At 37.4% G+C, this 27,622-nt stretch overlaps 2 protein-coding genes across 2 annotated transcripts in view; both read left to right on the top strand.

Moving 5' to 3' along the window:
• LOC100541413 (delta and Notch-like epidermal growth factor-related receptor) overlaps positions 1-27,429 on the top strand; it is a 75,781-nt gene extending 48,352 nt beyond the window's left edge. Inside the window, exon 7 of the mRNA XM_010716652.1 lies at positions 27,278-27,429. Coding sequence (XP_010714954.1) covers positions 27,278-27,429 — 152 coding nt within the window. The remainder of the gene's footprint in view (positions 1-27,277) is intronic.
• Positions 27,430-27,437: 8 nt separating this feature from the next.
• LOC104912556 (E3 ubiquitin-protein ligase TRIP12-like) overlaps positions 27,438-27,622 on the top strand; it is an 8,697-nt gene continuing 8,512 nt past the window's right edge. The window contains 1 exon segment of the mRNA XM_010716413.2: positions 27,438-27,536. Coding sequence (XP_010714715.2) covers positions 27,438-27,536 — 99 coding nt within the window.

Genomic DNA, 27,622 nt, shown 5'->3' with positions numbered 1-27,622 from the left:
GGGGTTGTTCCTTGGTTACGGCGTACCTAAATCGTACAGTTGAGTAGATGGGAGAACACGCTTAGCGAGGGCTCGCCGTGCAGGTGAATTCGAAGTCAGAGAGCTGGAGGAGCGCTGCGCTCCCGGTGCGGCACCTGCCTGGAGCGGCTCGGTTGGGTCCGTGTAGCAACGAAAGTAAAAATATTAACGCTAATGAGATTCTGTAAAATCAGAGATTACGGTGGATTAAATAGACTTCTCTTCGGCTAATTTTAGCTGCCGGCCTCCTAAGAGTTTAGCTGCTTCTGTCACTACAAATAGAAGGAGAGCGCTGCGTGTTTGCTCCTGCTCGCCGCTGTTAGGCTCCGGCGTCCACATCCATGACTGAAAGATTAATGACCTTTTTAAAGACTTTGTAAAACGGAACGCTTGCTGGCATCCTACCTCCTGCGAAGTGTTGTGTCTGGGGAGCCGGCTTTAATTGTTTCTTCAATACAGAGCGAGGCAATATTTTCACAGCGGTTTTATTAACTGATGAGGGAGGCTCACAGCGCGGTGCGTTTTGTTTCTTTTATAAAGTACTGAGCAATGACTCTTGTAAAAGAAACCGATAAACAAATGGATGCCACTGCTGGCTATTATGTCAGCAGCTGAAGCGTGGGCATCAACTCTGAAGAGTTGATAGGATTTTGAAATGTAACCTTAATTAACTAGAGAGCGGGCAGGTCATTATTTAATATGTAAAGCGGTAATGTAAGCACATTGCTGTTATCCACAGTTGAGGTTTTGCTCATTTTATCAAAATTGAAAATGAATAAATACTGCACGGATGCATTAATTCTTGTGCTTTGCTGTTATTCAGATGGAAACAGCCACATTCACCAATTCAACGCTAACAAATAAAAGAACTTTTAACCCTTAAGTGATATGAAGAAGGCTATGGGCTAGAGCAAGTGGGTCAGTGGGATATATTTAGGGAGGTTATTTCTGAGGTTGTTGTTGGACACTCGGACTTGGAGAAGGCAATACCCAGAGGGCAAAAAGAACAGTAATGGTTACCTGGATCAAATACCTGGATCATAGGAGGTAAGTTTGTTGAAAGTGGAGTTCTTTGGAGTACAACCGCCAAAAGACATAATTACTTTTGTGTTACTTCTTGTAGGGAAGGCAACATCTCTCTCCTCCTTCCCACATGCATTAAGGCATAGAATAGAAGAAAAATGTTCTAAATGTGCCTACAGATCAACCGGGTGCAATGAAATTATTAAGATAGAGAGACAGATAACAAAGTTTGAGATTGCCAAAAGATTTTGTCATTGAAGATTTTCCTGTGACTGATCGTGGTGCACTTGATGATGCTGATGCTGGCATGGGGAGAGAGGCAAAGAACAAAAGTGTCATCAGGTGCGTGAGATACTTCTAAAGGTCGAGATAGAGCTTCTCTATCGCCAAGTGAAGTATTTAACTTGGCCTTCATCCAATCCTATGACCTTATGTCATAGTTGTTTTGTTACTCGTAATTTATATAACAAAAGTGATCTTAGTATATCCACGCCATGCATTATTCATGTCTGTATGTATCAAGTTACTTAGGGTTTGAATATACTTTGTTTGGCGAACTTCAAGATTGTTTTGGTACGGATTGTTTGGCTTCAAGTCACTGGTGATGACAGGTGGATGGTTGGACTGGATGATCCCGGACATCTTTTCCCACCTTGGCGATTTTATGATTCTATGTTGTGGGACCTTGCTGTATTTTAGCTGTGCTTCTTTTCATGGATGTGATTTTTTCCCTACTCCTTTGTGCCGTATTTCTCATCTGTGTGAAGAATAAATAGAATCAGTGCGTTGAGGGATCTTAAACTTTGGGCTGAGCAGAGAAATCACACGTATTCCCTATGAAACTGAAAAAAATTGCACTGAATTCAGGTGCTTTTCTGCAGGAGTTTGGAGTTGTGCAATTTTCAGTTTAAACTGAGAAAATTTAAATAAAATGAAATAACTTTAATAGCTGTCAAGTGGTTCATGCTGACATAGTCTCTAAACTTTTACATGTGTTTTTCTTTGAGAATTGATCTTTAACCTTCATTTCTAACCACTAGTCTAATGACTCTTCTGCTGCTTCTAATCACATATATAATCCAATACAATTATTTTTTTCTTAATCAGGAGAGTTTTAGGTAAAAATTGATTTATGTTGGTAGCTTTTGAAATAATTTTAGAGGCATGAGGTGCAAACTAAATAGAAAATGGTAGGCTTGGTTATTTGCTTAAAAATGAAAAATCTGAACATAGTTAATTGCATTAAATTGCATTATGGTTATTTGGTTCAATGCTAATTTCACTAACAGATTTGTGAAAGGAAACATTAGTTCAACGATTTTTAAATACTATCATACATGCCTGTTACTTCTTCCCCCACCCCTCTCTCCTTTGACTGACAATTTTCCTGCCTGTTTTTCTTCAGTGCTTTATAATTTCACAGTTTGTGGCAGTAAGAGAAGCTAGGACAGGAGCGGTGTCTGAGCTGTGCACAGCCTGCCCAGTGCTCTGCCTGCAGCTCTGTGCTCTGCACTCTGAAGGCTGTGGAGGACCCTTCTCTTACTTCTGAGAGCAGTGTGCTGGCCGCTGCTGTAATTGCTGTTGGTTTAGTGTTGAAATAAGTATTGTAGTAGCAAAAAGAGAAGGATTGTTATTTCTTGACTCAGTGGTCTAATGCTTCTGAATAAATAGCATGAAATTTCATTGGCCGGGTTATTTCAGGTTTCACTAGATAGTGCTATGCAAAGGGACATCCTTTAATCTAACTGCTAAATCACCTTTATGTTGCTATCCTGATTAATTCTTCATGAGCTCCTGTTTTCTATTAAGTGCTGACATCGCTAATGAAAGGTCTCTAAATCCTTCACGATGAGTTCTCTAACATATTTAAGAAGCTATTATTTCTCTGTTCTCATTAATGAAGGGCATATTCTTAGATGATGTATCTGTTGTGATGCAAGTGTTTCTGCTATGTGGCCATTCTGTTCTCTCTTCTGTCTTTAGCAAGAGTAAATTATGCAGTTAGTGGAAGCCCTGGAGCCTTGCTTTATCTGAGCACAGTTGGACTTGAGTTCTGAGCTACCTGGTCACCTCCTGCTGACTGACCGTGAACTCTCACAGAGCTTTAGAGTTGATGAATTTAAATATTTGCATTGGTGCGTGTACCGTGCATGAGAAGTGGCTGCGTGAGCTCAGTTTGCTTTTCATGGAGAAGAGGAAGCTACGCGCCATCTTCAGCCGCATAATGGGTGGCCATAGAGAAGGATGGAGCAAGTCTGTTCTGAGGTGCAGTCAGTACATGGACAAGAAGTGGCAGACACACACATTAGAGTAGGGGAAGTTCTGCTTAAATTGGAGAAAAACATTTCTTGCAATGATGGAGGCCAAGCGCTGGAACAGGTGCCTGGAATGGTTGTAGGATCTTCTTCCTTGGAGATTCAGGGCCTTGATGGACCAATGCCCCAACTGCCTGAGCGTTTGATTCTCGTTGAGTTAGAGAATCCCTCATGCCCCTTTCCACCTACGATCTTTTCCATGGGTTTTTTGTGCTATCCACATACCTCATGAACTGTGATATCTGCTGCCAGGCAAACTAAGGAATTTCTACAACCTGGCTATTGAATATCAGATATGGGGAATGGTAGCACAAAAAACTGAAAATGAAAAATAATTTATCCCACATTTTAGTTAAGCTATTGTAACATTATTTTTTTTTCCCCTACAGCAGGAGTAAAAATATGTTTTCAGTCAAATTCTAGCTTTTCAGATCAGCATATTGTTTGAAAATCTGTGAGTAAGAGAAGTATAATTCAGCAATTTCCAAAGCAGTTGTTCAGGAATTGTGCTGTAATTCTTGCCATGGGATCTAAACAAATGATTCTAAATTTCTGTAGAATCTAACTGGAGTGATTTAATAACCTCACTTATGCCAGTGGTTATTGTTTGGGTGTTTTTACCTGTACTTACTGTTGTGAATCTTTATGGTCTGTTTCAGTCTGCTGAAATGCTCTCAAAATTAAATGTCTGTTCAAAATAGTTCTTTATGAGTGTTAGTCAAGTCAATTAAGAACCAAATGAACAGTGCTCTGTAAAACTCCATCCTACAAGAAAAGCATTTAAGTGTCGGTTTTATTTTCCTTTTTTAAATTTTGATGGTAATTAAAGATTTTAAAGAAACAGATCAAATGTAAATTAATCAAATAACAGTAGAAGATATGCTGAATTAATTTTTTCATGTTATTTTTCATCGTATTTTTTATTTGCTTCGATCTGACAGAATTACTTTGCAATGTTATCTGCTTAAAACTTGTGATTATTTTACTTTCCTTTGAAATACTTAACTTGATATTGCTATTTGTTTATCTGTAACTTTGAAAATGCTCTTTATTGGAGCAGGCTCATGAGACGCTAGGAAAATAACAGGAGAATGCCTTATCTCAAATACAAGGTAAGAAACAGAATATAGGGGGTGAAACAAAGAAAGGAGAATACTGCTCAAACAGTGGACTTGTGTGACTTGATTCAGTACTGCAGGAGGCACTTCCCCTCTCTTTGAGGACTCTCATAGGATTTTTTACATATTGCCCTTAATGGAAGTACTACTTGGAGATTATTAAATCCAGAGGTGGCATTTAGCAGGATTTCAGCTTCATTATGTGATCAGGCTGGATGTCTTAGAAGATGATGTGACAAATTTCATTTAAATAGGCAAACATGAGTCTGTGGAAAACAGCGTCCACATAGCCCTAAAGAGAGCTGAAGAATTAATTGGCACGGAAGGTTCTCTCATAGCTCACGCAGTTCTTACTAAACATCAAGTCTTCCATTTATTCCTGCTGCTGTTTTTGGCTTTCATGTTCCAATGAATCCCACAGATTAATTGCATGGAAAAAATCATTTTATTAGCTTTTATTTCCTGTCTTTCAATTTAATTGAATTTCCTTGTGTGTTTTTTTTTGTTTGTTTGTTTTTTTAATGTTAAAAGTGAGTTATTCCATTCTTCTCTTTTTGTGCCTGTAATTGTTGGAAATATCCAAACAATTTTTGTCAGACCGGTATCTCTGATAAAAGCAGATTTTATTGGCGATTGCATTGGTGGGCGTCCTGCAAGCAGGAGCACCCCTAAGGACACAGGGACAGCTTTTGTGCCTTGTTTCCCCCTTTGCCCGTCCCCCTCCCGTTTCCCCATTGGCTGGGTACTTCAGATTCATAATCTTAGCAAAGTTTACATTTGTTAATTGGTGTGTTATCTGGTGTCAGTCAGTAGCCGTCCTGTTGTTTCCAAGATGTCTCAGTGCTCTTCTTGTCGTATTGATACGGTGATTTGCTTCAAAGCCTTCGTTAAACAAAGAGCACCGGGGGCGGGGTGATGCCATGTCTTCCGATGTGTCTTCAGGCGCTTCCTTGGGCATGCCATGACTTTTTCTCTGGTTTGGTCAATCTCGTGCAGGATATTCTTGCAATGTGTATGATAAAATATATATATATATACACCTGTATACTGAGCATGCATTCCTGGGGAAGGTTTATCTTGAGGATAAGCAAACTATCAGAGACCCCCCCAAGTATAGTAGAAAGACTCCCCAAAATAACTATGACAGCAGAGACCATGAAAATAAAAAAATATTATCCAATTCTAATGCAGAAACAACATTTGATTCCCACATAATGAACACTGTTTTTCTTTCCTACAGTATCCTTCCTGAGCTGAATGGATTGAGCTGATAACAAATTCCTGTTGATTACCACTTAATCTAAATACAGTCTGTTGAATCCAGTAATGCTGAACCCCATTCTTTATGTGTTCTGGGAGGCTACCTGTTTTTTGGCTACTGTATTTGAGAGTAGTCTTCAATAGTATTCCTCTTCCTTTTCTGTTGTTGTTGTTAATGGACGTGAACTGAGCTCAAGTTCGGTTCACCTCACCTGGGTGTGATTGTGGAGCGATGTTTCCAAATTGAAGACATCCATGTTTGAAGTGCATCCATACCAACTGAGAGCACTCTGTTTGGCATGAGTAGGAAGAACTTCATTAAAAATGTCTTAGTGGCATTTAGATCAAAATCTGAAGGTAAAAGCACTTCAGTGTGAGCATTGCGCAGCATCATTTATTGTTTTAAATTAGCTCTTGACTTTATAACAAGTTTTGTCCAACTTTCTGTTTTGATATATTTTTGCCTATTTATAACATACAGAAATAATGTCAATACTAAAATAAATACCTCCTGCTCAGAACCTTCTAACTCATCAATATGAGCTGCACAAAACATAATTTCTAATTGGGTTATTGGGAAAAAAATTCTTCAACAGCAATACAACTGTTGCAGCTTTCCAGCAGTTTTGAACAGCAGAAATGCATTTGAAGATATTAAGAAAAGTAATGCTTGCTTGATAGGAAAATTAATTAAGTTGCTCTGTTGGTAAAGTGTAATCTTTTACAGGAAAGCACTCTTGCTTTCAAAAGCTGATTTGTAGCCCGCATGTAAGCAGCTATGCATGTTACTGCCCCATATTGTTTTTCTACTTTGCATTGTTCTATTTTACATTTTGCAGCCTGTAGTAAGTGCAGCCATTGCACTGCATTACTCAGCGTTCCGTTCTGCTGTAACCCTGACTAAAGTGTACAGCTATGGAAGTGAAATAATGTGACTGGGACTTGGAGTACCAGGGCTTGTGCTTGGGCTTCTCACTGCAAAACTTCTGCATTCTTAAATTTCTCTATGAGCTAAGATAACTGGGGGTCTAAAAGGTTGGTTTGTGCATTGTAAGTAAGCATCGTATTTAAGTGCCAACCTGAATTACGTGTCAGTGACCTATCAGAATATATTTAAGTTGCATAGAAGAAAGACCTTACTGAAAACAAACTTTCAACCTTTAGAGTACTTTGTTCCGCAAAGCATTGGAGCTGGCACTCTACTGATTAATTTCCCTTTGTAATGTTCTTTCGCTCTGGAAATAGAGGCGTTAGATCAGTGATCAGTATTACAAAGACTTCTGTAGCAAAGGTCGCTGTGAAAAAGAAGTTCTTGAAGGGGGTAAGAATGGGATTCTATTTGAGCGTGGAGGTAGGGCTGTTGCGCTGAGGTGAGGTTAGTGAATATTAATGATTTGGGGAGCTCTGTTGCACTTGATTACATTGCATTAGTTACAACAGCAGCCACACTGTCACTTTGAGAGCACTCAGCACATCCAGGAGTGCGAAGAGTAACAAGATACGGTTCCTTTTATTTACAACAAGCCTCACTTTCAGTCCAGGTTGCCCTTATGTGATCCTTCGTCTGGACTTACTAAAACTGAAACTTGTTGACAAAGGCATGAGAGAGAGAATGGTGCCTTCAGAAGCCGTGATTACGGGCAGGGAGACCCATGTGCTGAGGTGGAGGAATGCTGACTAATCCTCACTGAGCATTAGTGCTTACGTGCAAATCATTTAAAGCCGTGCAGATAATGCCAAAACGGAGCAGAAGCTTTTAGAACGCTGCGCTCTTCTATAAATGAGTGGTACTTAATCCCTTGGAATCAGCTTCTGGTAACTTCATGTACAAGGTAACCGGGGCAGAAATAGATAGGAACCCAACAGAGAGGGGCAGCAGAAGTGATTAGAAGGTGTGGAAGGATTTGGATAACCTGGAAGAAACAACTGGTTGACTTCTTTGCATAGAGAAAGCCAAGAAGAGTCTGAATAAAAAGTAAACTTGTAGCAAGGCCAGTGCTTTAAAAACGGACAAGGCGAATGAGAAGTTCTTAAGGGCAGCAGGTAGTCATCATCTAATGTGGCTAAAGAGAGTGTGTGGACAATTTTCTGTAATTTTCCAGACCTGTCATGTTACTCTGATCTCCTTTTGAAGTATTTGGTAGTGACTTTTGTCACTAAACACAGTAACTATAATTGTGAATCACTATGGCAATTCTCATGCTGCTTATTCTGTCCTAATGCTTAAAATTCAACAGGTCTATAAAACTTAATGCAAATTCTGTTTGTATTTCTGTTGCAAAAGCTCCAGCCTTTGTAAGGGTTATGATATGTGGCTTCTTCCGTAGAAAACTTAGGCAAATTATTTAACACTTTTAATCAAAATTAAATTTAAGAATTAATCACAGTAGTGCCAAACCAAAATTATGGCTGAGATCTCATAGAGACTTAGCAGCTTGTTAATAGCTTCTGATTCTCTATAATGCACATCTGCTTCTATTGTTATCTATTTTTCAGGCAAGTTTAAATTAACATAATTCAAAAACAAAAACAAAAACAAAAAACAGAGGTAAAGTCTAACAATTTGTGAGCTAAGTATCTCCTGTGTTGAGAGTCCTAATTCCATTGTCTGTGATGAGAGAGATGTTTTCTGGCATCTACTGTCATTATGGAGCATTAAAATTGTGTTCTTGTGTGTGGGTCTGAGAAACATTCTCATCTGAATATGGCTTGGAACTTCAGTGAGCAGAGTTACATGAGGATTCCTGACGTAGGTACTTATGTTCATCTTTAAGGCTCCAGCACACTTCATGATGATGTCATGTGTAATAAATGAAGAAAATGGTGTTGAGTCCTCTGGGAAATTAACATGTTTAATTGAGGGAGGGACAAATTAAGATTTAATTTATATAACTTTAATAGGACCCTAACATTAAAATTTGGCTGCTATTGCCTCTTAAAAGTAGTGGAAAGGTACTGGGTTAAAGTGATGGATGTGTTTGGTACTGGGTTAAAGTGATGGATGTGTTTGATAATTTTCTGAGGATGCAGGAGAATGTGACTGGTAAACAATATGCTGAAGCATGGAGTGTGTTGTTTAAAGGACTGCTTGATGCTCCGTGATGATGGCTCTTAAAGGTGAAGTAAACTCAAAGTCATTACATTTACGTCTTTAAAGACAAAAATAGAGCTAGTTATCTCAGTAACCAGCTGAGGTTGGTTTTCTCAGTGCTCCTGCAATGTGTCTGCAAACTTCTGTAAGGCAAATGAACTCTGGAGCTGTGCTGTTTGCTTCCAAAATCCCTTCCACCCCAGCGACACGTCATTCTTTGGAACAATTTTAATGTTTTTTGCAGGCAGATGAGAAATCATAGATCCGTAGTTACAGTCATTTTGCCTTTTCACAAGCCTTTTGGATGGGTGATGGATTTATCAGATGTGAGTAAACCCTGTGATTATTAAGTTCTGCTATCAGCAGTATGGAGCAGACCATCTGTAAGGGCCAAAATCTCTCTGTATTTAATTTAGGAATATAGAGTGTTTTCTGTTAGTGAAATATAGTAGGGAGTGATTTGACCATACTTAATGTTTATACAAGGAAGAATCCATTGAAATACACTCTGAAATGACACATTGGAAATGACATACAGTGTATGTAAATGCAGCATCTTTGTTGCTTTCTGCACTGTGTAAATGCTTTTCACTTTGTAATCAGTGCTGCAGCAACTTCCAGTGAGGGCTTTCTTAGTCTGAGGATACTTTTTCAGAACACACTTACATCCAGTTCTGTTTTGTATCCTCAGATGTTCTATGCTCCTTGCCTAGAGTATGAAAGTAATCCCTGTTTGGGCCCTTTACCACAAGCAGCTGCTGGCTGGTAGAAGCTCTTCCAAGCTCCTTACAGGGTACTGTGTTCCAGGTCTTTGAGCAGAATGTTAGGGAGGGAGGCTTCACCGGAAAGCTTCCAGCATGAACAGATCTGTGACTTGGCCTCCTCAAATCAGAGGTGTCAGCACAAAACTCTTTGTACTCAACAAACTGGTGTTTTTTGATAAACAGTATGTTCAATCAGAAGTTTCTAACTCTAAGAAGCACAGTTCAGTGATGTCGAGGGAGAAAATTTTCTCTAATATTTCATTGTGTACTTAGAGATTACCTCATCTAATCTAATTTTGGAGATGATCGTAAAACTGTAGAGTATCCCTTGCTGATCTTCAGAGCTTATTTTTCTCTAGCACTTTGAAGTAGATGTTTTCTTTGTGTTTTTTTGAGGGAACTGTAAAGGTTTTATGGTGATTTTTGGGAAAAAAAAAAAGAAAGGAATAAATGCATTCACAAAAGCAAGACAGAAAAAATCTGGATGTTAAATTATTACCCATATTATTGTGTTCACATTATTAATTCTATTAATGCTCATGCTAAAAACTGGACGTGCACCCCAAGAAGGGTAGCTTCATCCTGGGATGCATCACAGCAGGTGGCAGTGGGACACGGGAGGTGATTGTCCCCTCTGCTCTGCCCTCGTGAGGCCCCATCTGCAGCACTGTGCCCAGGTCTGGGCCCCCTACACAAGAAGGATGTGGATGTGTTGGAGCGGGTCCAGAGGAGGGCCATGAAGATGAGCAGAGGGCTGGAGCACCTCTCCTATGAAGAGAGCTCGATGATCTTTGATGTCCTTTCCAACCCAAGTTATTCTATGATTCTGTGTTGCTGTAAGCAAGTTCATTTGAGGAGGCTTATGTGTGTTTGTTGCATAGTACCACTACATATATACACACAGACAGATGTCTTAAAGTGGCTTATACTCTGCAAGTTTATCTGATGCTTTATCCTGTAGTAACTTGCTTGTGTGCCTGTATGTTTGTGGAAATACATGTCAATGAAACTAATTCTTAAAATCTAAAAGTGCTGCCAGTTGGAAGTGGGATGAACAACAAATCATCTTTTTGACAGAGCTGAGATGATGTAGGTGTTGTGTATTCCGAAGTTAAAAATCTGTGGTTTACTTTCTTTAATAAAACATTTAGTTATCTTTTCTGTACTTGCTTTTTCATTGCTCCAAATTCTTTTCTGTCCTATAAATCTCAAGCTACCTCAGTCTAGCTGGTTTTCAGTTACTGACCTTCATCTGTCTCTAGCTCTCTCTGTCTTCCCAGGATTCTAAAAAAAAAAATCCCAGGTGGGAAAATTGCTGATGGAGCTTGTATCTCTTATTTTGAGATAATCTGCTTTCTTTCATTCTAAAAGCAATAGTGTCAATACCAAAGGAATTAAAAGTGAGATAGGGCTGTTTCAGTGCAGAAAGTGATCTGGTTGCCATCACTGAACTGTGGGATTAGTAGAATATCAAGTCATTCATAATCTCTTCAGGCCTCATGAAGTAAATGTGATCAAGAGAAATATAGAGTATGATTCTGTGTGCTTGCATTTATTTTTTTAATATTGGCAACCTCAGGAAGAAAGGACAAAGTTTAAACATCATTGGGTGAATCTGGAGCTTGCATAAGAGATAAGCTGAAGCATTTGGTATAGACAGTCATAATAGAATGAGGAAATCAATAAATTCAGGCTTAATCACACAGCACTTGTGGCTGTGTTCTGAAATGTGGCAGCTAAAGAGGCTTTGATTTAATGTACTAAATATACTCTGAGCAATGGAAGAGTGCACTGCTCTGTTTGCTAATGTGGAAGTGAAGAACAAGGTCCTACCCTGTCATCCTCATGTACAGCAGTGTCCAGAACCACCAGGCTGCCCTTGCTTTGACCTTCTCAATGTTTGGAATGATGTAGAAGATACTATAGCTAGATGAGTCAATAGTTACTTGTGACTATGGAAAGGCAGTGTATTTAAAATTATCTCTACACACGGTTTTTCTGGTTTGATTCTACCTTCATAATAATGACAACTGTTCAGTGCCTGGTTCTTGCAAGGCTCCTAAAGCTGAAGAAACCTGATGGCTTCTTTTCTTGCTCAAATTGCATTTCAGTGGCATTGTGGGATTTTTAATTTCAGTACTGACAATTCTTTGGCTAAAAGCAAAGGTGATAGTGAATTCACATACTGCATCTGAGAGAATTTGACTGTGACCTTATCTTCTGCACCTGCTTGTATTCCAGGTCTGAAAAAAATGCATTAATGATGCTGCACAGTGTTCCAGGTGTTCCTTTATCTTACTCAGAATTGTGGGTATAAAAGGACTGTGAATTTCTGTGTTCCTATTATATGTTATGTACCATTGTTCAAGTACATTCAGCAACCCAAATTATTTTTACAGCTGTCTGTATGGATTTCTAAATTTTATACCTTCTTAGCAGCCTGGGGCTATAATGCAGATATTTAGACATCTGCCATGGGATGACACAAGAATAGTAATAATATAGATAAAATAATAAAAGTATACTAAATGCTGCCATTACAATACGAACTGGAATATACACGGATTAGATTTGTGACCAGGATGATGTCACTTATTAATATGTAGCATAGATATGAGCTGAGCGTATTCATTTGGTGGGCTATTTGAATTTTCTCAAATTACATCAGTTAAAGGCAGAATCAGTCTCTAGAACTGTTTTTGAGGTCGTAAAGTTAGATGCAAAATATATTATTTTAATTGTTGCTCTTATTCTAGAGAAAAAAAGTTATTTTTTTCATTGCTGATGGCTTTCCAAGTGTAACAATACTTTATTCTCTCTTTTCTGTAGCAAATGTGATTTGCATTTCTGTAGTGAATGGCAGAGAACTCACTGGAATGATCCAGTTAGTTTTCATTGACTTCTGTGGTATAAATCATGCTCCTTCCATAACTAAAATGTTATTGCTCAGCATTAGTAATTACAGCAGAAACTTAAAAATATTAGAAATATTTTCCAGCTTTACAGAACTAAATAATTTAGTGAAACTTGGTAAGCATTTGACAAATTTATAAAATTTCCTGAAGATTGTCTAACATCATAACCATGTTTAGTTTTAAGCAGTGCTGTTATTTACCTAGACCTTATTTCCACTTTAGGCAATAGCAAATGTGGAAGTTGCATGCTAAGGACATAACACATAGTTGTCTGCAACAATCTCGTGGTGGATTGCATCTTTTCTTACTCTAGATCAAAGGAGATGATTCTTCAGTAAAAGAAGTTTCTCTAGAGTACAGTTTTGTGAAATTTGCCAGGTTCATTCTGTATCATTCTGCGCCACCACTAAGTTTTGCTTTTATTGGTCAGATTGAGTTTTAGGGACTAATGTCTGAAATGAGTTTTTCCAGATGCACTTGTAGCTTGATTGTTATTTTACTGTTTCAATTTTCTTCTGGAAAAGTGCTTCTGGAGGAGGCAGATGGCTCCGCTTGCTAATTTAGCTGAGCAGGATGGCCTGTAGAGGAGAGAGTGAATGGTTTCTGCAACTCCTGTGAAACACTAAGGTAGCACTGAGAATAAATTTTTTTCCCCAGTATTTTACCATTAAGGGAAAATGCTTTGAGGAAAATCAAATGACTAAAATACTATTGGTTCTCTTACTGTGCAGTGATTCTGCTTCTTGCTGTCTTCTAGCTAAATACACAGCATAGTATCTTAACTCAATGCACCTTTGTTTACTTTTTGGAAAAGATTTTGAGCAACCTACTGTTGAAGCTGTACAGCAGTAACTTCTGTCAAGCGATGTTTTAAATAACTATCTACAATGATACATTTGAGCTTAACAATTATACTCAACTCCCACCGTTAATGTGTGTATATATAAATACACTAAAAATGATGGGCCAGGTGTAGCTTAATATTTTGATAGTGCATACGGTACTGTTGACCTTCTTAAGGAAAATTATTTTATCAGTTATCAATCAACCAGATTGCTCAGTTTCTCTGAAACAACTTCATTTTTTTTTCCCCAGCAATCGTGGGTTTTGGCCCTATATTCAGGTGTAGCAAGGTCTTCGTTTAGTCCTCCTTTGTGAATTGTTCATTTGGTTTGTGTTAATTTCTGTGGGTTAATTCTGTGTCTCTGGAAATGTTTCCCTGAATAGTCAATAAACTTCTGAAATGCCCAGTAAACTCTCCTCATTATCACACAACATTTTTCCTCTGTAGTTGCAGGCACACTAAAGGCACACTTCACTTTTGCATACACTGCAGGTTGTATTTACACAACTGTGACAATGCAGAGAGTCTTCTATCTTCTACAGGTGTTAATTTGCTCAACCTCCTAATCTGCTTCTATGTGTTTTTGGAAGTGTATACAGAAGGGTATGGTGTACTGCTAAAACTGTAGTGGAACAGCTTTGGCAAAAATCTTTTTTTCTGCTTGTATTCTACTTTCCATTCCCTTTGTTATTGGAGAAATAGCACACTCCGTGTGGGTACTGTTGAGGGTCAGTTGGAGTCACCTACATTTGTCTATGTAGAGACGAGCTTTATTTAGAATGGCTAATGCTGATCAGGAGCTAACAGAGCTCCTGACTCCCTGCCAATTCCATGCACAATTACTCTGGTCCCTAGAGTGTGGTGCTGAGGCACTGCAGCTGACTGGTAATGCAGCATCATGCCAGAATTAACCCTGCTGAGCCAGCTCCAATGTTTTCCCTTTCCACAATCTGGTTAATTTCCACCCTGAAAAATCTGCTAGCAAGCAAAAATCAGAGTCATAAACTGTCCACCTGAAATTCCTCTCATTATGTATGGATATGGTCTAGTTCTAATTTTGTATCCTAGGAGCGTGCTCCTTACTAATTACAGTAACTCGCAGCTGCAGAAATCTTTTTCTGTTCATTACTGCCTGGCTGCTCAGTCCTTTTGCTGCCGAGTTTGATGCACATCCAGCTTTCTTCCAGCTGAATGCCTACAGATTACAAAAGTCAGTATTTTAATGTCAGCAAATCACCTCCTTGGGATGTGGTTGAAGTCAGTAAGCCTTCCTTCGTTGCTGGGTTTTGCAAATAATTTTTTGAAGGAGAAATAATTTTTGAGGAATGTAGATTTGTGTCTGTTTCTCCTTCCCCTGGATCTCACACCACCAGTGATTTCTGTAAATCAGTTGCTGCATAGAATTACCCTTCTCTGGATGAATGTCCTTACAGTTTGCATGTGCATTCCCTGAAAAGAAGCCAGTCTTGGTGTGCAATTGCTCAAACAGCCTCACTTTGGGTAGACCAGAGCCACAGTGAAGGTGGACAAAGTAGAGTTTGTTCAATCCACTGTTAGGTACAATAAGTTTAGTTGCAGAGAATCTGGGTTGGCTGATGTGCCACAGAACACAAGTGCTTATAATGAACTTTGAAAGCTCTCGTGTGCACAAAGTGTGTCTTAGCATTTGTTTATTAATTAGCAAATTAGAAATACCTCACCATTTTTAAAGAAATTAAAAAAAATTAATTTCTTTAAAAATGGTGAGGTATTTAGGAATAGAATTCCTAAATAGGAATGAGAACATAATATATGTGTATGTGCAAGATGCAATTAATTAGACAAGAAGCTTGATAACCATTGATAGAGTTTCTATTGATATCAAACAGTTTTGAACTTGAGGTAAGAACTAAAAAAATATTCTTAATGGTCACCTATTTCTGAAAGTCATCTATTCTGTAGGAAAACAGAGTAAAACTGGAAGTAGATTAAAGCTAAAAAAAAAAATCATAGTTTCTTAATTTTGGGTTCAGCAACTGATATGTTTTGATTTAGAATGTCTGTACATCAGACAGCGTCCTGGCAATACGTCTGGGACATCTCTGACAGGACTTCCTACTTCTGTGTCAGTTCAGCCCTTTGTCCAACTGGTAAGACCAATAAAAGTGTCCATCAGTATCAGTTTTGAAGATGGTGCTCCAACAGACTTCTGGTGTCTATCTAGGGGAGTCACAAAATAACCCTTTCATTTCCATAACTGTAGCTGCCTCTGAGATTGTGCTAAAGTACATTCTACTCATTGAAGTAGTCTTTGGGTCTTTAAAATTGCCCTAAGCAGTTCAAGATTCATTCTGAATATGAGTGGCTAATTATTTACAAGTGCTTCTGTTTTTCTGGCTTCTAAAATTTAAGTAATAGTATAAAAATTGTTCTGTGCTACAGTGAAAAACACCGAATGAAAAGCATTGTTGGTTTATCTTGAACTGTAATTAAACTCTTTCTTTGAAATTCAAAATCTTATTCCTGTAATGAATGCACTGTTTTATCTATCTATTTTTCAATTTTGTCTGTACGTATAATTCTGAAAAACAGTTTCTCTTTTGCTGTTAGAAATAGATCCCTGTGGTAATGATAAGTGTCAAAAACAACTGGATTCCTCCAGAGAAAGATTATACAACATTAAAAAATGGACACTGTCTATTCTTGTCTCAGACCAATTTTCTTTGGGGAAATTACTGGTGTTGGCTTAACTGAATGGTTGAAAGCTTAGTTAATTTATTTTTTTTTAGGAATGAAATAAACTTTCTCAGAAGTAATTCGTCACCTGGGAGAATTACTTACAAACCCAATTATATTGTTGTCTCTGAAGTAACTTTTCTTGCAGACTTAAAGTAGAACTGAAAGCATTCATTTCATTTTGATAGTCCAAAAGTATTAATATAATGCCTTTTTTATAGGTGTATTTTAAATCCTTTGAGCAAATTAATGTTGAAAACTAAGTTTTACATGTTCTCTTCATTTCAGAAGACAAACTGCATGGTCTTAAATTGCATGAGTCTCATTAAGAATCCTTGTTTTATTTCACTGTTTCCTCGGTTTCTAAAGGAGTGGAAAGTAATCAGCACCTCTGGGTCTTAATTGTTCAAGATGTGTATTACTCTATGCACATGCAAAGCAATTAAATGATAGTGTATCATCTGTACTACTTTATTGTAAGTTCCTGAGAAGAAACTAAAATAGTAAAATCCGATAATAGAGAACCTGCAATAGGAAGATCTAATAATGTGGAACTATTCTTTAAAAGCTTTTCTTTCCCAAGATACACACAGTTCTTTTGATATTCCATAAGATAGCTGCTAAATACTTGTTATATATTGTGAGTCTTGTTGTAGACTTACCTTTATTACAAAATTTAGTTAGCTATTTGTCTGGTGTAGCAGAGCACCAGTCCTGCCTGAGCTCTCTGAAATAAAGCTGTTACCAGTTTGCTCAGAGGCACACTTAGTTGAGTCAAGATCAAATTAATTCCCACACTGGTCAAAGGTGATCTACAACAAGAATCCCACCCGTAAGGGTTGGCAAATTGGTTGGCTCTTCCCATGATCAAGAGAGAGTTCTAGTGGAGAGCAATCATCAAGATTGCTGCCCTATTGCATGTACTGTGCCTGTGGGCTACCTGGCCTGGTCCGTGTCCTTCTGTCTGAGCGAGGCTGCAGGTAAGGCTGCTTGCAGCTCTGCAACTGTGCTGAGCTCCCCCAGGCTCAGCTGCTGCTGCATGGCCACCAGCCTGGAGTGGGAGGTGGCAGGGTGGAGAGCACCTCATTGCTTGTAAGAATGCAGTCATCAGCAAAATGTTTCAGTCTAGGGCATGCTGTCACCTCCTGACACGAATTCTCGTTGTACTGCAATGCTGTCTGCAAATGTAAAGCAAATGTAATGTGACCTTTTGTGTTAAAATAAATAGAATTAGATTTAAAAAAAATTAGGGAAGTGAAAGGTAAAGTCCGAAGGTTCTCTAACTTGTTTGTGAGTAGGAGAAAACAAGTGTTTTTTGCCAAGTTTCTTTGATCATCATTGTAAAAACTATGTAAGAACGGTAATGATAGGTCATTCTGATATTGCTGCATGCAAGAAGAGAAAATAAATCATTTCCTTTTATAAATTAACAGATGATTGAGATTTCAAACATTTAACCATTTAATCTATGATGCGCTGATTACAGTAAGTTTTTGACACGTGCTTGATTGTACACATGAAGGGCTTGTTTTACATGCTGGGAAGTCAAGGTGGGGAAAAGGGAAGAGTTTTGTTACTTTTATGTGGGTCATTCTGAATGTAATTCCTCCTATTTATTTCCAGATACGAAGAGCACAATGGCATTGTTGAATAGAACAAATTCTCAGCTACACAACACTGTTTTTCAACAGTCACCACCATTAGCTGTGCATTTTCACTAGCGATGAACAAGAGCTTGCACGGCGTGCTTGTAACAGTCTGTGTGTCTATCTGGAATGTGGCTGTCTTCCAGATTGCTATTGCCATTGCTATAACATGCCACCCACTGTGTCACTGCGCTAACACCCACTATTTGGCCTCCATAAATGTTTGGCAAATGTTGATCAATTTCTTTTGGTGCAATTTTTTCCTCATAGAGGAATTCAGTGGCAGTTCTTTGCTTCATATGCATTTCTATGTCAGACACCATTCTGTCAGACTGCCTCTCTGCTGCCATCTGTCACATGGCAACAAAATGTAATGGGATATTGATGGGAAGATTCAACCTCTGCTGCCATCCCACCACATTGATGCTGTCAGCCAATGTCATAAAATAGGAGGCATTACTTTCAGAGCAGCCCTCATACTTAACAGCTTTCAGATGCTATAATCAAAGTGTATTGTAAGTGTTTCTCCGTTAATGGAATGGATGCTGGCAGTCGAGCTAAACTATGAAGATACTGTGATTTATGAAGTTATGTTGATGGCTAAAACTCAAACAAATCATTGATTTGTTTCTGAAAAAAGCAGCCTGTATCTACATGTATGTTCAAAAACTGTTTATTATTTATATTCAAATTTTCATTTATTAAATGAAACAAACAGCTCTGGCAAATGGCCAGAATGCTAACTTAGCTGTCCTTGTGTTATATGACTTCTGTGTTGCCACTAGGAATGTGAGATATTGTGTTGGATTGCACAATTTCAGATAGTGCTAGTCAATGAATGCCATCAAGCATGCCAGATTCTAATGTCCTTTATCAGTAAAATAACTGTTTTAGCTTGCACATCTTTCACTAGGATTGCTTTTGGCCCAAGATCTGCAGTATATTTCCTATACAAATATATATATACACATATATATATGAAAAGACTTTTCTGAGTGAAAACTGGTCTTTCTGATTTCAAAACCCAACGTTAATATTTTTTGAGCTCTTAAGTGTGCTTTTCTATCTTGATGTCTAATTAAAGACTAAACTTTTGCGTAATTGACAAACTAATGCTTACTTCTTGACCCCCACCAAAAGTACATGTATTACTGCACTCTACGTTATCTTCGTTAGATCTTAAAGCAATTTACATCTTGCATGTCTTCTGATGCTGCTACATTGAGGTAGTAAAGCTCCCAGTTTTATTGCAGTTCTGGCTGACTCTTGCAATCTTAATTGCTTCAGGTTTCTGGTAAGAATGTGCTGTTCTTCTGTTTATCTATTTTCTTTCTGCTTTTGAGGAGGTAGGCGCAGTGTTCAATTTTAACATTCTCTAATAGTGCATCAAGTTTGACAGGCACAGTAGGTAATTAGATTGTAGCAAATATTTTTCATAACTTTATAACAGTATATTTGCATATGAGATGAGATCTTGCCAGTTACGTTAGACCCAATTGTTATATCATATTTCTAATTAAAAATAATAAAAAAAGAAATTCAGTGAAGGTGTCTTTGCATACTGGGGAATCTTTTCGGCTGTTTTGTTTTGGTTTCATTAAAAAATAAATGGACCTACACGTATTATTCAGTAGACAATGAACTCTCAATTATGCTGAGTAATATGAATAGACATGGGGGAATTTGGCATTATACTTATATAGAAGCTGAATCCAAATGTATGTCTGTCACCACTAGCATGTACTTTGCTTATTAAATTCTATATAGTTACCCTTACTTATTTGTAGTTAAAGAAAAAAATGAATCTCTCTAGTTCTTCTTGCCAATGTGCTGGACAGCTTGATATTGAAAAGAAACTATTTTAACTGAATAATGCCCTGTAGGTGATTTCTGCTCCTTGTGCAATACTTTAGTAGAGGGGAGTATTGTTTCACATTGATCTCTGGATAGTTTCAACGGTGTATAATTTTTTCATACTGTGAAAAAAGAATGACCATTATTTTGCATGTTATAACAGCACCTGAAATGAAAAAGTCGTGTGAATCTGTAGAGAAAAAGTCTTTTATTGATATAATGCAAATGAGAGAATTTTGATTCACGAAATTAAAAGTGGAGTTGATGTGGGATAGGACTGAAAACACCGCCAGAATTTACCTGTAAGAAAAAAATCTGCAGAGGAAAATAACTATCAGTTTTCCAAAATCTTGACTTATCTTAATGCATTTATTTTCATTTTGATTGGTTCCAAAGGTGCATGCACATGTTAATATTTTTGAAATTGAATATAATAGCATCTTGTGTAACATAGAGTGTTTTCTGAAACACTAAGTTCTTCTGTGTGGGAGGAGTTAACAGGCAATTTCAGAAGCTGCTAAGCTCATGACCAGAGGCAGTTAAGTGCAGTGTTCTTGCTCATGGAGCATGCAGATTCTATTAGGAAAAGTGGGTCTTCAGTTACCTCTTCTATCATACTATCGGGATTTGATTTCTCTCAGAAGAATTGGTTCATATATCAGGATCAACTAATTAACTGAATGGTCTAATAACAGAAAAGCAAACTTAGAGCAATATTTACCAACCTTGGGTAGTGGTGGGTACAGCTGTGGTTCTTATCACGAATAGTTGAAGAGCAGTAAGGGAGAAGTTATTTTTCAGCCCTAGGAACACTGAAATATAGGCCTTTTTATAGAAAGAACTAAATGTGACAAAAACCTTTCAATTTTTTTCCCCAACATGCATTAGTATTCGTCTCTGTTGTGCTTTCCATCAGCTAGCTGTCCGTTCTTGAGTGAATAGTTTAACACTACTAAATGCAATACAAAATTTATTTTAATCAGGTAAATTATATTGGCTGTAGAAAAAAAAGTGTTTTTAACGTTTAGTTACTTTTGCACTTCATGTAGGCTGTATGAATGTCGTGTTTTAGACAATGCCCTTTTTTTCCCTGCAGGTATTTCATAGGTTAGCTGAGGTAATTCTTTAGACATTTAAGCTCCAAATATAGAATGGCCACAATAGAATTCCAAATGAAAGCTCTGAGTCTGTTCCTACATGTTTTATTTAACAGCTTCTCAATTTAGCATCACATGTTTTGGATTCCAGCTAGTTAAATTTTTAGCAGACTTTAAGAACAATATCACATACTAAGCTCTTACATTTAGACTTTCTTAAGAAAGATATTCTCCTGCACGGTTGCTGAAAAGTGAAGTGCAATTTTGCTGAAGGTACCTCAGATAAAACTTCTGAGTTATTACGCTGTTTCTCTTGGATGCAAATTCCCATCTAGATAATGATAATCAGCTAAGGAAAGTTCATCCTTCTTGGGGCACATAATATGAAGCAGACTGTATAAAGGATTCTCTGAAACACTCATACTTGTGTTGAGAGCCGTTCAAGCTGGTTTATCTTGCGGAGAGGTGGAGTTTGCTTATCAGATTTGAGTAATTTAAGCTCACTGCAATAATCTGCCAAACAATAATCTGAATTTACTTTGCTGGCATCAACCATCATTTTGCTAATACTTTTCCAGCTTATAGAAATTCATGTGTGTTATAGCATCTAGAAAATAGGCCACAAATGAGGCTCCTGCCATGCTCGTAGAAAGAATGATTCCTGTGTGAGAACTATTCCAGTTTGTCACAAAAGGAAATGGGTGGCTTGACATGGAGATCTAGCAGAGCTTGCTCCATCACTAGTTTATTGTCAGAATGTAAAAAAAAAAAAAAGTTAAAAGTTTGATTGATGTGACATGGGCACAAGATATTTTGGATTGTGTGTGGAATGTATTGGGAGGCTGCCTGTCTCGGGGCTAAGTTTTCTTTGCCCTACACACCCACTCTCTCGGCTTCACCCAGCAATACAAGCAGAGGATTTTGAAGGTGAAAGTTGTCTTTACTAGGTTTGTATAAATTGCCCATACAATGAGAATGGCACATCTTTACGGTCATAATTTAAATTGAAATAACTATTTGAAAAACTGTTAGAGAAGAATCCTTGGACACAGAATGTAACAAAACCACTTTCTGCAACTTGGCATGACTTCTGAGTGTGGCCATTAACCAGACTCCATGGGAACTGCACGTGTTCTGCTAAGCCAATACCAGTGACTCATGACTTCTGCAGAAGTGCTGTTTTCTGGTTCCTGTATTCTTGCTTCTCAAGTTCTCAGGGCTGAAGTTACTATTTTTGGTATTGCCAGAACACCGAGAGAATCGTACCTTTATTCCTCTCTGTCTGACATGTTCTTACACAGCCAGATAGGGTAGCCTTTTGCAGGTGCTTTTTCTGTGTTTTTTACCTCTCTACTTAAGCAAAACAAGATCTAGTTCCTAGATCTGTCACACACATTAATTCAGGCAATATATTGATAAATTTGAGGCTTGCTTAGTAATTTTTTTCCTGACAAAGAATTAAAAGATGCAGGGTTCCAACCTACCTGCTTACTCTGCACTTTTCCTAAGAATAGCAGTCTGGTTGGTGGCTTATTACTAACATGCAAGGGTAAAAGTGAGGGTGTGTGTTAGAAGGAGGGCGTGACAGAGGCTTTCCACTGTCAGTCAGCATTATTTCCTGCTTGTTTTCTTTGTTGGAAAGGTTTGTCAACAGATATTTTTTAATAGACTAGCTTGTTAATATTTTATAAAGAATAAAAGAGAGAGAGAAAAAAAAAAAGAAAGGGAGAGGTAAAATCTAATTTGATATATTTTTTGTGAGGCACAAAAGCTTTGTTTTCAATATTCTGTGACATTCATATTATGATATAAGGCTACGTGTGTGCCTGTTCTGGCTGAAGTTTGATGTTTTTAGGTTGTTGCTGTCACTGCTGTTTTGTTCTGAAACAGTGAACGTGTTCACCTATCCTTCAAGTTATTTTTACTTTTAACTTCAATTATTGTCTTAGATATATTATTTAGAAAAAGTGGAAAAGGTATTAAATAAGTCACGGATTTCATATGCTTCTAGAAGCTGGAGATGTGATTCTTTATTACAAGTTTAAAAAAGGTCAGCAACTGTACGTAAATCAATGTTAGCTAACAATACCACTTGTTTTACCTTTTCACTTACTGATGACCCCAGCTGTTCTGACATGGATGAGCTTTGTGATGGCTTTTGGATGGAAATGCATGCATAGTTGCAGGCTTTGGTGTCAGATGTAGTCAGTTTGTATTGATGCCTGGGTAAGACAGCTTATATATGTAGGCACTTAAAATACTGGTAGGTAAACTGAGAAATTCTAGCAAATTCCTCACTGCTGTAGCTGATCTGCTGTAGCTACAGTTTGTATCTATAATTTAGCTAGGTATGGTAACCTACAAAAGGATGTGCAACTCTGTCCTTTCTGTAGGGACATCAGTATTGCAGTAAAAATTAAATATTCTGCTTAAACAAACTAACACTGAAGGTCTCCATCCCTCAGGAAAGGCACTCAACTGGATTTTGGTAAACTTAGTTAAGTGTCTTCTTGATTAGTTTATAATTAACAATCTAAAAAAAATGTTAACAGTGGAGTGACGGAGACTTATTCCAGAATAACTGTCATTCTTATAGTCAGGACATTTACGTAGAATACACGAGTTGGATTCAATCTTCAGTCTCAGGCTTTTCCAAGACAGTACATAATGAGATTTTCTTTTTTAAACCTGCCTAGTTATTCTGCCTCATCTTTCAAAAGCTTGCTGCATCTTCATGGCACAAGGAGAAAAGTGTAAATCCACTTTTTTGCTGTAAATAAACAAATATTTATTCTATTCTTCAATGTGTCTCAAAGCTTGTGGGCTGTGAGATTTACTTTTTGTTATTATTTAAACAAAAAAAGTATGTTGAATATATTTTAAAATGAAATACATTTTGGGAGCAAATAGACTTATCACTAAGAAACTGCTGAGAAAATTAAGGCTGCATTTCCTTTAAATGAAAATTAAGGAGTGTAAGGTTTATGTTTCAAGAACTGATATGATGAAGTAAAACTGTGCATTTTTTGCAGTTATGTACAATACGACCATTACATACAGTACAAATTTGTCAGTATTAAGTTGTATGACGAGCTGCAATTGGAGCTGTCTGGTAGAAACATTTCTGAACTTGTTCTTGAGTTACAGAAGCCTTTGTTGAGAGTGACACATTCCCTAATTACCAAAGCACACTCTAAGGTATTCTGTTGATATCAAAGGATTGTGAATGAAGTAAATTCCTGTTTAGTTGAACAAACACTTTAGTGAAATGTGACATTTTCCCATTTGATCAAGGTAGGAAGACAGGTAGAATACAATAACAGGGCGAAAGATGCTGGAACAAAGAATGGAGCAGGTACAGCAGGAGTCCCACTTGAAACAGAGCCATCTTTAAGGCACGTCTCAACAATTCTTGACCCTCTTATATGAAGATAAAACCACACTTCTAGAATGTTCACTGTGTGAATATGAGAGCATTTATACAATGGGGTCTTAAATCATAGAAATATGGTCCATGCATTATAATCTTAGGCTGGAGTGATCTTTTTTGAATGCCACGTATAAAGAGAAGATTTTTCTGTGTTGTGTCTAAGTAAAGGTAGTCTTGTCCAAGATTATTTATATATGTAGTTTATATTTTGAATATTTCTTCTTTGAATTTTGCTTTTTCTCTTTTTTGAAAATGACCGTAATTGTTCTTTTTCAATTTGCTTACTCTTAACGCTTTCATTTCTCATGCACTCTTGTGATGGCTATGCATGCTGGTGCCTGGCTTTTAAGTCTGTGGTAAATATTGATTATAAGAAAAAAATGAAGGGCGATGTTCTGTTCAGCTCGCCATTGCACTTGTTGGGACAAAGGTTAATGGTTTTAAATTGAAAGAAGTCAGATTTAGATTAGACATTAAGCAGAAACTCTTTGCTGAGAGTGTGGTGAGGCACTGACACAGGCTGCCAAACAAAGCTGTGGGTGCCCCATTTCTGCATGGGGCCCTGGGCAGCCTGAACTGGTGGGGGGCAGCCAGCTCACGGCAGGGGTTGGTACTAGATGGGCTTTAAGGTCCCTTCCAGCCCAAGCCATTCTGTGGCTGTGATTCTATGCTCATTCTGTAATTCACTGCAGCAATCAGATAATCTGGACCATTAGCAAAGTAGTATGCAAACTGATAAACTTCAAATGAACATTTCTGTGGTTCTGGGATTTAACAGATGCTTTGACTTTTTTTTTTTAAATCAATTTTGGTGAGTATGTCGTAATTATAGAACGTGAAATTTCCTATGTCTGGGAGGAGATTCTTGCACTGTTAGATTATTTATATACTGCTACCTGCTGTGGGGTGTAACTTATTCTTGATGCTGTTGTTGTAAGCTTCCACGTGTGTACTAATTATCTGCCTCTGTTCACAGAGGCAGAGAAGCATTTAGACTACCATATTAAAAAAAAAAAATAAACTAGACAATATGATAAAATCTGCTGTTTGAACACCATGCTTGTGTATGTCTGAATTAACATAATGAACTTAAACAAAATTGTAATCCAGAATTTATTATTCTATGATACAGATTCATGGAAGAAAGGCTCCTCTGCTACTTAATTATGCAGATGCTTGTATGTTAAGAGTGTGTATGTCATCTATTGCCTCTGCTGAAATGTGTCAATTTTATTTCCCAAAGACTATAGACTCTGCTGTCTGATCATATCATTAGTTATCTTACTACTTGCTTAACAAATGGCTTATTCTGTTTTAGTGCTTGTTTGCTTTTTTGTTTGCTTGTTTCTTGTTTGGTTTTAAACAAGTACTTAATAAGCAAGCTAAGTTCATTTTTTCATTAATATAAATGCACTTGTTACTACTTGGAATGGAATTTTTAAGCAAAAGTAAAGCATATTGTTAGATAGTCTGATCTAGTTTGAAAATCCAGACAATTTCATAGGGACATCTAATAGTAATCACTGACATAACAAATTGTACACTTTACCTTCCATGTAACCTGATGAGCAATATCATAAAGAAAAATATGTGAAGAAAAGGTTGCAGTCTTCATAATAAGCAAAACGGGGACTTACAACATCAGGCTAATAAAACATTCAGTGCACTGGATTTGCTGATGTGTGGTAACATAGCTTGGCTGTAGGAAGACTGATGAGGACGTAAAATGTGTCTACTGGAATGGAAATAATAAATTTCTGTTTTGGAAATATTTCTAAAATAAGCAGTACAGGCTAAATAGATGGAACATGTTTAGCAATATGGTGGACTAATAAGAAAATAAAAAGGGAAGGGGAATAAACCTAACCCAGTTCTGCAAGGTCATTGCAGTTTGTAATCTAATAAGAATTGGTGATGAAGAATAGTAATAAATCAGCAGGCAGAATTTCCTATATTAACGTAAAAGGACAAGAACAGTAGCTATTGGGTATATCCTAAGTTGTGAATATATTCTAATTTCTGCACTCCAGCATGTGACTTTAGTTCCAAAGTAATTGTATTATGTGACAAGAAAATATAAGTGGTGTCCAGCATATGGAAAGTTATTTTAAAAGAAACAGGAATTGTTTTAGCAGATGGCTTGTCAAAAACTGCTTTGCTTTTATTTTTCTAACTTTTGTCTGGGTGGACTGGAGAAAGGAATCCTAAAGAAATTTAGGATGGGTCATTGCTCTGCTTCAGTCAGCTTGAAATACCGATTTCCAGCCTTTAGACATTTATAGTGAAGTATGCCTTTCTTTTCTATCCTGATAGATGCCAAGTAAGGCGTTTTGCAGACAACTGCAGCACTTCTTGCTATAATACAACTGGGTTCAGGATAGAGAAGGTTTTGGTCCACAGTTGTGCAGTGAAGATACCCAGAATTTCTTTAGATGCATTTCTGACATAAATAATACTGGACAACTTTCCCAGATGACTAAAATAATTAGTTTGTGTTGTGGTATTTTTTCTGTGCAATGAGGGAGTATGTAAATAGTTCAGTACATGTTTTTGTTAAACAAATCTCAGTTTGAGGAAGTCATAAATCAGGCAGCCTGAAATGTTTTGGTTTTTTTTTTTCCTTTTAAGGTTTTCAGGGGCAACATTCCATGTCTTATCAAGATTCAAATCCTCTTTTAGATCATAAATTAAAATGAAATTACTAATTATTTCTTCCTTACTTGGCATTTTTGTGTGCGAGAAATTATTCCTGAGTGTCTTTATAAAATATGCAGTCTGTTCTATTAAAGGCAAATAAATAAATAACAGAAGTGTGACAAATCTAGCTGGCAGTACGCTGGCAAAGCTGTGTGACAAACCTTATGCAAGAGCCACCTGCTTTTTTCTTACCTTTCAGTCTCTCACTTCTTCTAAATTCAAATCTGATCTACTAACCTAAAAAGACAAAGGTCCCAGATTTTTTTTCTGTGTTGTAGGCTTCTCTTTACTTTATTCTTGTCAGGGCCAGCATGGCTGGCCAGACCTGAGCTAACATTTAACCTGACTTACATAGCCACTACATTCCAGTAAAACTGTCTTGGGCACTAGTTCATTCCTGTGAGGCTGATCCTGAAATCAAAATAGTTAAATGTTCTGGCTAATTGTTATTTATCTTAGCTGATTGAAGTTGTCTTTCTCCTTGTGTTAGGCTTTCCAGTGATCCATCCCTTTGTTCCATTTGGTATGGCAAAAACCGATAGCGAGTGCAATTTGATCTCGCTGAAAGCAATAATGAACAAAGAGGTTTATCTGATTTCAGTGGAACTTAATGTTTACCTTTTTGTTGTTGCTGTCACATGAAGTCAGTGATGGTAGAGGAGCCATATGTAGTCTTGTCTGTCTCCACCCCTGATCCATTTGACAAATTCAGGCCTATTTCTTTTAAGGATGAATACCATGAAGGTTTAGTATGTGTCTGGGTGTCATAGTCTGATAGTTTTTTTCTTTTGATTTTATCTTTAAGACCATTAAATATATTTTCTTCCTGTTTTTT

Source organism: Meleagris gallopavo, chromosome 11 (genome assembly GCF_000146605.3).
Source record: "Meleagris gallopavo isolate NT-WF06-2002-E0010 breed Aviagen turkey brand Nicholas breeding stock chromosome 11, Turkey_5.1, whole genome shotgun sequence".
NCBI classification, from domain to species: domain Eukaryota; kingdom Metazoa; phylum Chordata; class Aves; order Galliformes; family Phasianidae; genus Meleagris; species Meleagris gallopavo.
Note: the sequence above shows the minus strand (reverse complement) of the source record. Positions and strands in the feature narration are given on the sequence as shown.